This window comes from Ruditapes philippinarum, unplaced genomic scaffold (assembly GCF_026571515.1).
Source record: "Ruditapes philippinarum isolate M1 unplaced genomic scaffold, ASM2657151v2 ctg2730_1_1_1_1, whole genome shotgun sequence".
NCBI lineage: Eukaryota > Metazoa > Mollusca > Bivalvia > Venerida > Veneridae > Ruditapes > Ruditapes philippinarum.
This window is the reverse complement of record NW_026852659.1, coordinates 51967-64839: the sequence shown is the minus strand read 5'-3', so window position 1 is coordinate 64839 and position 12873 is coordinate 51967. Positions and strand designations below refer to the sequence as shown.

Here is a 12873-nt window from a genome sequence, read left to right as displayed (position 1 = left end):
TAAGATCTATGAATATGAAATTTGCATGAAAATAATATCCTTACGAAAATAAGATCTATACGAAAATAATACAAATGTATTAGTATGAACATAATATAATATCTGTTTCAGAATGATACGAAAAAGAGATCAAAATCTGTAAACAATAAGATATCTATATGAAAATAAGATATCAATATGGAAATGATTTTTACCAATATAAAAGATTGAAAATACGTGTATATTCTAATATGAAAATCATATCTATATTAAGTAAAAGAAAAGTATATATAACTTTATTGCTTTAAGTGCTTTAATTAGATAATGCATAAACAAGATATTTCTATTTGAGAGAAGGAATAAAACAATACAACGTATGACACGTGCACATGACTGTCGGCAGCAATCAATGCACTAATACGATGATTGGATTATTGGATTTTCGCACTTATCGTAATTGACACACACTTATTAAAGCCCATCATTAAAAATGTTTATTGGCGATTTATCATAGTCACCAATCATATCAAATTTTCATATAGATATTTTATTTTTTACAGATTTTTTACAGGTTTTGTTATCAAAAAGATATATTTTTATACAGATCTTATTTTCGTTAAAGATCTTATTTTATAAAGACATTATTTTCATATAGAGTCGTTTTTCATATCATTCTGATAAAGATATTATTATCATACAAATATTATTTTCGTATAAATCTTATTCCCATACAGACATTATTTTCGTACAGATCTTAATTATTTTCGTATAAATCTTATTTTCACAAGGATATTATTTTCATACAGCTTTTATTTTCGCACATCTTAATTATTTTCGTATAAATCTTATTTACATAATTATTTCAACAGATACATGTAAATGCACTATTTCAAAAATAAATCTTATTTTCGTAGCCGCAATCTTATTTTCGCGAAAATAGCTTATTTTCGGTATCCATCTATACCCACTTTAAAGTACTACATAAAGTCTAACCAACCAATATTCAATCAGTTAATCTGTTTTTAGCCAATAATAAAAGGAAGGGGAAATGAAATGAGACTCTATTTTTTAGCTATTTATGCATTTATCAACTTTTATTCATTTTAAGGTTGGTGCAAGAGAATTATATGATATTATATAATTATATAATTTTATATCATACAGTATGGTCCGCCCTGTCCTGCAGGCGGTGCGATCGAGATACATACTGTACAGTACATGTAGTATCTGTATATACTCAACATCACCAATTCCGCGTCCTCACTTATTTCACGGTAATGGCATATTTTCATGTGACCAGTGCTGTCAAAATTACTGTAAATTTAGTGTAATTATAATGCATCTTTTTTATTTGTTGTTCTTTTGCGCAATGAGTAGAGATCAATCAACGTGCTTGGGTCATTCCCAGGAATAGTTTAACATCAATTTAAAAAGCAGGGAAAACACCAATGAAGAATTTGAAGATATGTCAGGACTACTTAAAGGGACTCCACTGATGTCTAAAATCCTAAAAAAACATACATGTAATGTTTTTGCATTTCTTACATTAATTAGCTAAGGCATTTAAAACAGACAGATATGCAACGATAGTTAAGAAATGTACTTAGAAATAAATTGAAAGTTGTATTTTGTGCTTTTGTGCGATTAACTGTGAAAAGCGTTGCCACGCTTTTCAGTTTGGGGTCATATTTAACAATTTGAATAATTATTCTAAAAATAAGGAGAGAGCAAATGATGTGAAATTTTGCACAAAGGTTATTTGTCTTGATCAACATCAAATGGAACATTTATCTAAAAAAATCATTGTCAGTCCCGCCATGTCAATAAATCTCAGTGGAGTCCCTTTAATTATAAAAGTGTAGAAATTTAAAAACAGTCTAAAAGGTGTAACGCCGTGGGTTGTTTGAGTGATACAATTTTCGACACTCCCTTGGAAGCTGATAGGCATTTTATAGGTTTCTTGTCTCAATCAATCCCGCGGTGGTAGCCTCAGTATCATTGATGCACCTTTTAGAGGGTTCTTATCAGTAATTTTCTAATCACATATAAACCCCAGGTGATAGCCTCAAGTAATGCAGTTAACCTGAAACAAAGGCCTTTTTACAGAGTTCTGATTGCAATAATATACCTACTGTGATAGCCTCAATGAATACAATATAGCTAGCACAACTCACGGTGACAGGCTTTTTTCAGCGTTTTGATTGCGATAAAATCGATCCACGGTGTTAGCCTCAAGGAATGCAGTAAAGCTGACACAACCCACAGTGATAGGCCTTTAAGTGGGTTCTGGTCGCAATAAATCCCACCGTCATAGCGTCAAAGAATGCAGTGAAGCTGACACACTTATCTCAAGTTCACCTACGGTGATGGTCTCAAAGAATACAGTAAAGGTCACACAATCTTATTTGATAGGCCTCTTTAAAGGGATTTTTATCGCAAGCGAACCCACGTACGTGTTAGCCTCAGGCAATACAGTAAAGCTCATACAATCCACGGTGATAGGCATTTTAGAGAGTTAATATCTCAAGCTAACCCACGGTGATAGCCTCAGTGAAGACGTAATGCTGAAATAACAAACTGTGCTAGGTCATTAAGAGCGTAAAAATCTCAAGTTAACCCACAATGATACCTTCAAAATACAAAGTAAAACTCACACAACCCTATTTAATAGGCCTTTTTGGAGGGTTCTTATGCCGGTTCACCAACGGTTATGGCTTCATGGAATGCAGTAAACGGTGATAGGCCTTTCACAGGATTCTTAACTTAAGTTAACTCACGGGGATGTCCTCAGAATACAAAGTAAAGCACGCACAACTCTATTTGATAGGCAGTTAAGATGAGTTATATGTCATATTTACCTGAGGTGACAGCTGAAGGGAATACAGTAAAGCGCACACAACCTACGGTGACAGACCTTTTTGAGTGATAATATCTCAAGTTAACCCGCGGTGATAGCCTCAAAATATGCAGTAAAGCGCACACAACTCACTTTTTTTTTTTGTTTTGTTTTTTTTCTGGGTGGGATGTATTTTTGTTAGTTTGCTTTTTTTTTTTTTTGGGGGGGGGGGTGTTGTTGTTTTGTTTTGGTTTTGGTTTTTTGTTATGGCGTAGAATGTCTGTGTTATTTCAGGCACATGTATATTGTACGTAAACAGAATACTGAATTATTATTTTTTCAGAATTAATACAGTAATTGTGTACACTATAAGCCGCAGATATATAGCTTTATACTCTTTATCATATCTATAATGTATCAATAACAAGTGCGCACCATACAATGTAATTATATATTATATTATAATAATCTATACCGATTCAATGATCTAAAATGATAAAAACAAGACTGTTAATTATCTTTACAACGAAATGTCGTTTTCTGTTACTAACATGCAATGTAATTATGATAACATATTCCGTGATAAATAATATTTATAAAAAAAAGTTTGATTATACATGCATATTAAAAATTCAAAAGGCATAGTGCATTTGGAAAGTTTAAATCTTTATTTCTTATTGATCTACATAGACTCCAATAGTTTGGTTAAGCACAGGTGTAGAATCGCAGGCAACCGACTGCCACGAACATTGTAAAAATATCAGTAACAAATTAATTGACAAGCCTACTCGCGGTTTGCAAAATAGCTTCATTAACTTCACTAATAACTTTTAATGCTGAAAACTCTTTAAAATAAGGTATTATGAAAAGTTAGTTTTTTTTTTTTTTAAAATGGGCCGTACTGTGTGTTCAGTTTGAGTTTTCATACTTGCGTGTGTTTTTCCTTAAATCATGACAGCTAAGCTTTTAACAGTATGACAGCAGCAAATGCAGTTTTCTTTCAGTCAAAAGCAATTAATATGCAATTACTTATATGCTAAATTATAACGAAATTATTCCTTGTTGTCGCAGCTCTAGAACTTTTTACCACAGGGGGTCACAAAATTTTGAAAAGGGCTAATGCATAATCAAAGAGGCGGGTTTTCATTTTACTAGCTTTTTTATGACTCAAATTTTTACTGAATTTCATTAAAGAAACATATAAATTGATATAGAGGGTTTCTAAATACTAGCCAAACCCCATAAATCGCTATCGCTTCCCCACCCCTCCCTTTAGATTCATTCATTGAAATGTGTATTAAATCAATAACTAACAACGGCAAGAAAGTATGTTTTAAAAAAAATATTAAATTTAACTTATATTTTCATAATCATAACGTGTAACATATTTGTGTATATTCATTAGTTTAGGCTAGGCTCATTTTTTTAGCAATAATTATTTTCATTAATACATTAAATCATTTAACAACTAAATATATAGTTCAGTTTTCACCTGGGAAAAATGATATGTCATATCTAAAAATAAATCCAAGTAATGATTCACCTGGACGATCAATACATGTCTTAGCTGAGACTACATTATCCATGTGTGTTAAGGACAGTGTTAAACCACTTAAACCATATTAAGTGTTCTATCTGTCAAACTACTGTTTGATCATGCACAGAAAGGAATAAAAAAAAGATGAAAGAAATGGGGACATAACGTTTAAATAACATCTTTTTTTCAATTGTTTACAAATACGTGTGAAGATATCGAGCTGTTCTGGTTATATGCATGTGCACGGTTGGAAAATATATCTATGTATTATATTTGTTTTAAAATTAAAGTGTATACTGCAACTGTTAAAATGATGTTTTTGTTGCGATATAAAGATAACATTTAGAACAGATAAACTGCATTCAGGGAAGGAAAGGATTTAACGTTATTTATACATAATATACTTGCATAAAACTATACAAATCTGATAGTATGTGTCAGATGAATTATGATGCATGGACCCTTAATGGACCTTGAATATCAGGAAAGAAGCATAATACATGTTTTGAGGAAGTGTTATTAAAACTTAACTCAAATTCTATGATGACGAACGCCTGGAGGTGAAATAACTACCATTGTCATGGCTGGGATTACCTCTATCGAGTATGAAGAATCAACGGTCTCTTCAGTGAGGTCTACTATATCAACGGCGTCATCTGGATACGCTATCATTTCTGTCCCCGGGAAACAACGGGTACACTTGCACTTTTTACAACCGTTTCAGGTTAAAAATACAATGTTCATAGATGTGCATGTTCTTACTAATCATTTAAACAACTTTCATCAAACATTTTTGGTGTCAAAATATAGGGACAGATATTGATAAGATAAGAAGATTTGACTTGTTTTTCAAAAAGAATGCAAAAAAACTTCTATAGTCTATGAGAGTTAAAAGAACAGTTTTTAAAGTATTTTTACTCTTTAATTTTTAATGTAAGGTTAAATAAAACAAAATTTGTTTTTTTTTTAATCCATCTAACTATAATATGTCAAGACATTGGTTGTAATTTGATCAGCAAAATAATAAAGAAGGTTTTGAAATAAATGGAATGTTATCTGCCTTCAATGTAATATAAGTAAAAATAAAGCAATTATAGATTTGTTTACGATATTTGCATTTGCCTGTGAGAAAGGTTTTATGATTTAATCTAAAGAAGATAAAATATCATATTTGTCTCCCTTATATCATTTAAGTAAACACTGCATTTTTAAAGGTGCAAATTTTTTGAAATATTTAATCTATTTATTCTTCTTTAAAAATCGCAAACACGTGTTTTAGAATGTTGTAATAATGGATTTAGAGACTATAAGATGTTTATCAATAAGATGAAGTAACGTTGCAAGTGAAATAATTTGTCATAAAGGTAGAAAAATGTAAGCAAATTGGTATTTTGTTATATGTACAGACTCAAATCAAACCGAGTCTACAATTTACATGTAATTCTGCTGTGATTAATGCTTCCGAGGGATCACTTTGTTTCTAGGTTTCCATACAAAATACTAAATCACTTAAACTATAGTAATTGCCATAATGCTATAGAATCAAAAGATAGCTAAGTTATATAAACACGAGTAAAAGTACACTTTTTGAAACTATAACAGGATGCCAAAATTAAAAAGCGTTTGAATCATAGTAATTATAACATTTTTTGGGCTTAATGGACCTGTAAGAATTCATCTTGATAAGCTATCATGAATTTCATCACACGACTTAAAACGAATTTAACAAACTTGTAGGTTTACCAGCCTATGACAGTCTACCACGATAAGTTTTTTGTTTTGTTTTGTTTTTGTTTTTATTTGAAAATGACTTTCATAGCAAAGATGACTTTGCGGTGTTGAATGGGAAGGGTGCAATTTCAAATGCACTTAAAAACTATGTTATACTTGATCATCTATTGCACATGCTTACGTCTTGATAAATATTACGTTATATTATATATACACACACAGTAAACTACTGATTTTTCAAATTCAAACAATGTTAATGAAGTTTTATTTGCATGAACATTGTAAGAAACACCTGCCAGAATCGAAGTCGTTTTACGTATAGTGTAATAGGTTTTGATTATTAAAGTAGTCACAGACAATATGGTTAGTGCTTATGTAGATGCCAAGTACTAGTAGAAGGTGACATCTATAACAACATGCAGTGCTATGCGTTGCAATATTATGTTTTATTGGTCCTGCAGTGGCCATTCATTCCAATGCTTTCAGTGTTGAAGATTAAATGATCCTGCAGTCAGTTGTGAATTTGTCATGGGAATACTGCACAAATAATTCTCTCAATTTACAAAACTCAAACCATATCTGCGATTTTCACATTTCGCTTGAAACTTGATTTTTAAGAATCTACCACTGAATATTAGATGTTTTTCCAAAAACCGAATACAATAGCGCCTTGATTCTATATGCTTATCTGGCTTTTTAGGAAGATGTCAGAGCAGTGTACCCGGCTGAACCGCCACCGGATTATGATGACCCTCCTGTACAGGTAAATATCAACTGAATTAAAATGACCCGTTCATATTAAGTTAGATGTAAGTAAGAGAGGTATGCCTGTTTTTATCTTTTTGTTGACGAGCGTTATAAATACTTGTGGTACTAAAATCACGAGAGCCTTACACATCTTCTGAGATTGTGAAGTGTCTTACATCATATACACTATCTATGGTTATTAGTATTAATTATTTCACAGTCTAGTCAATGGTTTATTTGTACATAATAACAAACAATTGTCAACAACATTATTGCTCCGGTTGAAACAATGCACGAATAAGAGTTAGATATTTATAAATTTATAACTTATAACTTTGAAGAAAAAAATATGAAAATGGAAATGTTTCATAGTGTGCCATAAGCGATGATATAATCAGAACAAGTTAAAAATTAGAAATTACACCGTCTCTCATAAGCACACTCAATACATCTCGTCTGAAGAGATATACACTTTTATGTGTTCCTTATTTTATTTTCAGACTAAAGATTATATGTTACCGAGGTATAAAGCCGGTGGACAGTCAAGTCCGAGGAAGGATTATGAAACCACTATCCCATTGCTTTCAGAAGACTCGAAACGTGTATGTTACTCCTTTTTTTGTTTTAACAAAATCTCTAACATGCTGCAATTGATGTGCTTAACGGATTAATTTCAGCTTATACTAATCTTCGTACAATTACTACCCTTAGTATTTTCTTTCATATTTAGATTACTTCTAATAAATAACAATTTGATATTGAGCCCGACTTTTTATTATACGTATGTATGTATTGCAAAGATTTGTTTTCACTTTTAAAGCCTAAAAATCTATGGTACTTTTTATTATATTGCAATGTCGGTTATCTTTTTTTTTTCAGAATGATTATCCGAGAGCTGCTGTGGATGTCCAGTCGAGTCCAGTAGGGAGACAAGAAATCAGAGTTCCCCTTATAACAGAAAAGGTATGTTCACTGTCAATAAATTGGTCACATCAGGACGTTTAAACATTTATTAACAAAAATAGATATCTAATAGCACAATTAAATGTGACTATAGATATGAACACTTTTGGCTGATCAAATTCAAATTGCAGTTAAGGTACAATCAACTTGCTTCTCGGTATATTAATCATTATTCATGATATCACTTATTTCACCAATGCGCAATTTGCCAGCGAGATTGCCTCACATCGACCGCAATTTGGCAGCGAAGTTGTTTAACTTCATCCATAATTTGACAGCGAAGTTTCTAAACTTCGCCTTTGGTCTAAATAAAACATTAGGATATGTAATTCGGACTGATTATTCAATACTAGTTGGAAAATAGTCACTGTAAATTCACTATATTTTACTTTAGAGAACAAGTCTCTGTATTGCTATATTTTTTGCATTTTACAAACGATCATTTTTGACAGCCTTTGTAATGTTTTGTTTTGAATTCTTGACAGCCTGAACAGCAACAGCAGACGATCGTAAGAATTAGTTCCAAATCACAGGACCTTAACATTGAGGTAGACTAATTTTTTTATGTACTAGTATGTATAAAGGTAGAGCTGTGGCTTACCTGCCATTCCCGATATTGTACATTCGGACCGTATTATGTTTCCATTTAAAACTGGTATGTTTTGTACGAAAAACGTAATGCATTTGTAAAAAAGAACTACCTAATTAAGTCATAAAATCAAACAAATATGCATTATATATTGCGAATTTTTTATTAAATCAAGCCTCCTTTAATCAATTAGCCAATAGTGTTCATACATACAAACAAGCACCTAATGATTGATTTAAAATATTTCTGGTGAAATTTAGTATCGAAATAAATGATACGGTAATTTCATATTTTTGTATCAGTTTTTTTGTTGTTGTTGTAAGAATTTGAAATAAAATGTGAAATGGTAATATAGATCTTCTTCCTCTGTTTTAGATTGTGAGTAATCCAGCAGGTTCCCCTACGCCAACTGATTCCACATTTGTGTACTCATCGTCGGTAAATATATCTGTTCTATTTATTGATACTTTTTATCATTGTTACGAATTATTATTATTATCATTATTATTATTATTATTATTATTATTATTATTATTATTATTATTATTATTATTATTATTATTATTATTTGGATATACATGTACTTGAAATTATCATTATTTGAAATATACCATTTTACAAACACTTTGCTAGAAACATAACTGGTTTGGATTAAGTATCGATGGCAATAGGTTAATCAAAAATCAGATATGTTTTTAATTTTTTAACGTTCCCGTTATTTAATCATGCGGACGACGTCAATATTTGTTATTTTGTATACGGTGCCATATTTGAATTGCAATAGTTTGTCGTCTGATGTAAATGAAAACAGGGCTCGTGATATAAACTAGAATGGGTAGCATTAGTTATTGTTCACGTCTGTTTTTATCTTTCCAGGTAAGAAGCGACCCCACAAAGTCACCTGCTGCATCAACTGCAGCAGATACATCTTTTCTATACGAACCATCAAAACAGGTAGGGGTTGATGGACCATCTTCTAATGATAGATTGATTTGATATATCAACACACACAATTCTTTCCCTAAAATATCTAAATATAAAGTCGAGTGGACAAACATTAATTATCCCTCTTTCTCAAAGTCAAATGTCCACACTGACAAATGATCTTAAGTAGTTGCATGTTCTTGTTTTCGTTGTTTAAAAAATTACCAGAAAGTTAGTTAAATATGGCTCTACACGTCTGACAAAGGCAGTCTAATCAATAAGTAATTACTTTTGATTGAAGTAGGATTATATTTATGGCTAAAGACAATAAATAAATGCTTTTTTCTTGTGATTATTTCAGGAACAGCCAAAACGAAAATGTCGCAGACTTACAAAGGTAACCCTGTTGACAATACCTCACACATCTAACATGTTTTATATCTTACTATGATTAAAGTTGTGGATGACGAATTCAAAATATTTAAATAAACATATTGTATGTCAATGAATTTAACTAGTGAAACCAATGCATATCACCAACGTTCACAATGCACAGACAGCACATAGCCTTTTAAAATCTATTTTACCTTTATCTTGCTGCAGAACCGTCGTTATAAATCAATGGACTCTCATAAGTTTCGCACGTCGTTCATACTCGTAAGTGAGCAATATATATGTCTATTGATACTGCCTTGTCCAATTTACCAAACGCAGTTGATACCTATAATACATACACTTAACGAAACTTATAAGTACTCCGACCATTTTTTTATTATATTGTGTTAGAATTACTATAACTAGTCTAAGTCGATACTGTATAAACTTTAATCATAGTAATATCATTTTATAATAGTAAATGCATTTTACAATAACTCAAACTTAACAGAAAATCAGTAACTGAGATCACCATTGTAAAAAAAATCAAATACCTTCAAGTTTAGTCAATTCATACCTCTGCATGCGATGCGCCGCCCTGTAATAGCCCAATTGCAATGCCTCTTTGTTGCAGCGACATTCGGGCTATTTTGTGTTTTTATGTTAGGCACATCAATAAACTAACAATTTGCATCAAAATACACAATGTGGGCATCTTGCACGAAATGCACGTGCCCATTTTCGGGTTTTTGCATGTGACAGCCATATTGCGTTTCGGATGATTGATTTTGTTTTAAAATCATTCATGCAGTCGGAAAGTAGAGTCAGTACACATTTTCAACATTGCTTTGGTATATATTTTGAAAACCGGAGTTTTCCTGCAAGTTTGAAATCGGAGTACTTATAAGTTTCGTTAAGTGTATTTTTATGTAATATTTGGACATATACCAATTTTGTCGAGTTTGCTTTATTATTAAAATTAATCCTGATTATTAATGTAGATAAATTCTAGAAAGATAAACAAGTGACAAACATTGTTTTATCTTTTCAGAGAGAGAAGATTATCGTGAGTGTATCTGTAGTGCTGTTGCTGGCATTACTGATTTTGCTATTAAACTTTACAGTTTGTATTGGAGATTTTACAAGCAAATGCGATTAGTGTTCAGGGCAAAATGGCTCAAATTTATTTATAAAATATATTATTACTTATATATACAAACACTTTCTTTTATACGAATGTAAATTTTGAGGATAAACGGTTTACATGTTTGTATTGTGTTTAACCTATATCCCGTTTCTTTTATATACAATGGTAGATTGTTATTCATTAATAAATTTTACGGAACGATAAAAAGTACACAGTAACAGAATTAGGGACAACTTGTATTGTAATGCTGACTCCTGAATTGGGTGGTACTACAGAGATATTTTGTAGGTATGAACTTTGTCGAGTTTGCAATAGTTTCATTTGCAATGTTGTCGGTTTTTAAAGATACTATTTTACAACCATCTGCGCGTGCTTGTTTTTAATGTTTGTAATGTCATATTATTTGTTAAAAATTTTTAATTTTTTGAGTTATTTAGCCCCTAATTTTTCCTAATTTTAAATTCAAGATTTTTTTTGTCAATAAAGGGGAAATAACGTTTTAGTGCCTGTGTCGAAAATGCCAAAGGTTTTTGAATGTCATTTTTAATTTTTGTCTTGTTCATTTAGTCTTCATAAATAGTGTAACAGTACAAACAATATTGATATAAGGACCATCCCAGAACAGAAAGAGATGTTTACTTCTTTGGCTAATGCAGGTTTAATTGCCGCTAGCAGGCAAAGCGTTAAAAACAATGCCATCGGTTTAAAATTTAGCACGTTTAATGAATGTAACGAATAGATATTGTGACTATCACATGACGTATCTACTCAGACAGGTTTCACTGTACGTGTTATCCGATTTGCAAAGAAAACATAGAAATATAGACGAAATGATATATACAATATATAACGATCGCTTTTGTTTTAGATTTAGTAAGAAACTATGGCTTTTATATTTAAAAAGCATTTTGAAAAGCTTACATTTGCATAGAATATGCTTATAGAAATTAGAAATACTACACAACAAATACATTTTTACTTCTTGCTAGATAAAAAATATTTCTATTGTTTAAGTTTACTAGTCAATCTCTTTTGAGTTTATTTTATAAAACCAGCTGATGGCATACAAAACTTTGCTTATTTTCCGTTTTAAATCATTATTCATATATTATTTCAATACCATCAACAATTGTTATTTTGCCGTTTTCGGCGTTCTTTAGAGATTCCGTGTTTCTCTATATATCACTTGAACTGTAGAATGTACTTCGGGTAATAACATCAATTGTTTGTCATTTTTTAATATATGTTAATGAAGTGAGCTTATATGTTATTGATAATTATTGTTGTCATTGATTCTGTATATCATATTTTAATTACGTATAAATACAAATGATTATTTTTGTTTACTATATGTATGTTCATTGTTACAATGTTTAATTGTATTGTGTTCAGAGTGCTACAATGTTTTAAATGTTATAATTTTAAAAGAAAATTTTCATCACTATATTTTTTTCTGTCTGTTTTATGAATATATATATATATTTTAACCAAAAACAGTGATTCAGAGAAATAAAACGAAATTGTTCTTAATTTATAAATGGGCATTTATTTTTTCCTCCGATTTTTTTTCTCCGTTTTTTGATACGTTTTCACCCTTGTTAATACATTTGATGTTATGAGAGCACGCTTAAGGTGAAGATAAAACATTTAATAGTATTTATCTTATATTTGTTTTCTCCAAACTCCAAAAATATATGCTAGGGTATTTCATCTATTTGAAAACTCTGCTCGTGCCATTTCCTCTAATAAACTCGACCAACTTCTGATACACTACCCGTCTACTACATTTTTTTTAAATATCATAAACTAGAGTCTTCTTCATAAACTAACTTCCTGTCCATAAGCCAGCTTACTGATGGTCGGTGGTTCTATTCTAGCACCCGCTTGTGCTTGAAATAATGCAGGAAGCCGTATCTCGGGTTTATCCTGGCATTTGGCATTTCCATATAATCTTTCCAGCGTATGCCTGACAGCAAACCTTATTCTAAGATAATAATACATGTATATTACGGCATTCTTTTGAAAAGTATCGTTTAATATTAACA

At 31.0% G+C, this 12873-nt stretch overlaps 1 protein-coding gene across 1 annotated transcript; it reads left to right on the top strand.

Moving 5' to 3' along the window:
- Positions 1-4361: 4361 nt before the first annotated feature.
- On the top strand, positions 4362-11067 carry LOC132720287 (uncharacterized). The gene is made up of 9 exons (XM_060704396.1): positions 4362-5046; positions 6784-6846; positions 7331-7432; positions 7710-7793; positions 8279-8341; positions 8758-8820; positions 9259-9336; positions 9668-9703; positions 10733-11067. The coding sequence occupies exons 1-9, from the start codon at positions 4933-4935 to the stop codon at positions 10838-10840; spliced, it is 711 nt and encodes a 236-aa protein (XP_060560379.1). The 5' UTR covers positions 4362-4932; the 3' UTR covers positions 10841-11067.
- Positions 11068-12873: the final 1806 nt, after the last annotated feature.

What these genes read in the sequence shown, in the direction of transcription:
- LOC132720287 (XM_060704396.1), top strand. Translation starts at nt 4,933, where the DNA reads ATGGCTGGGATTACCTCTATCGAGTATGAAGAATCAACGGTCTCTTCA. An exon ending in TTTCAGAAGACTCGAAACGT is followed by an intron (nt 7,433 to 7,709) that starts GTATGTTACTCC and finishes TTTTTTTTTCAG; the next exon opens with AATGATTATCCGAGAGCTGC. An exon ending in TATACGAACCATCAAAACAG is followed by an intron (nt 9,337 to 9,667) that starts GTAGGGGTTGAT and finishes TGATTATTTCAG; the next exon opens with GAACAGCCAAAACGAAAATG.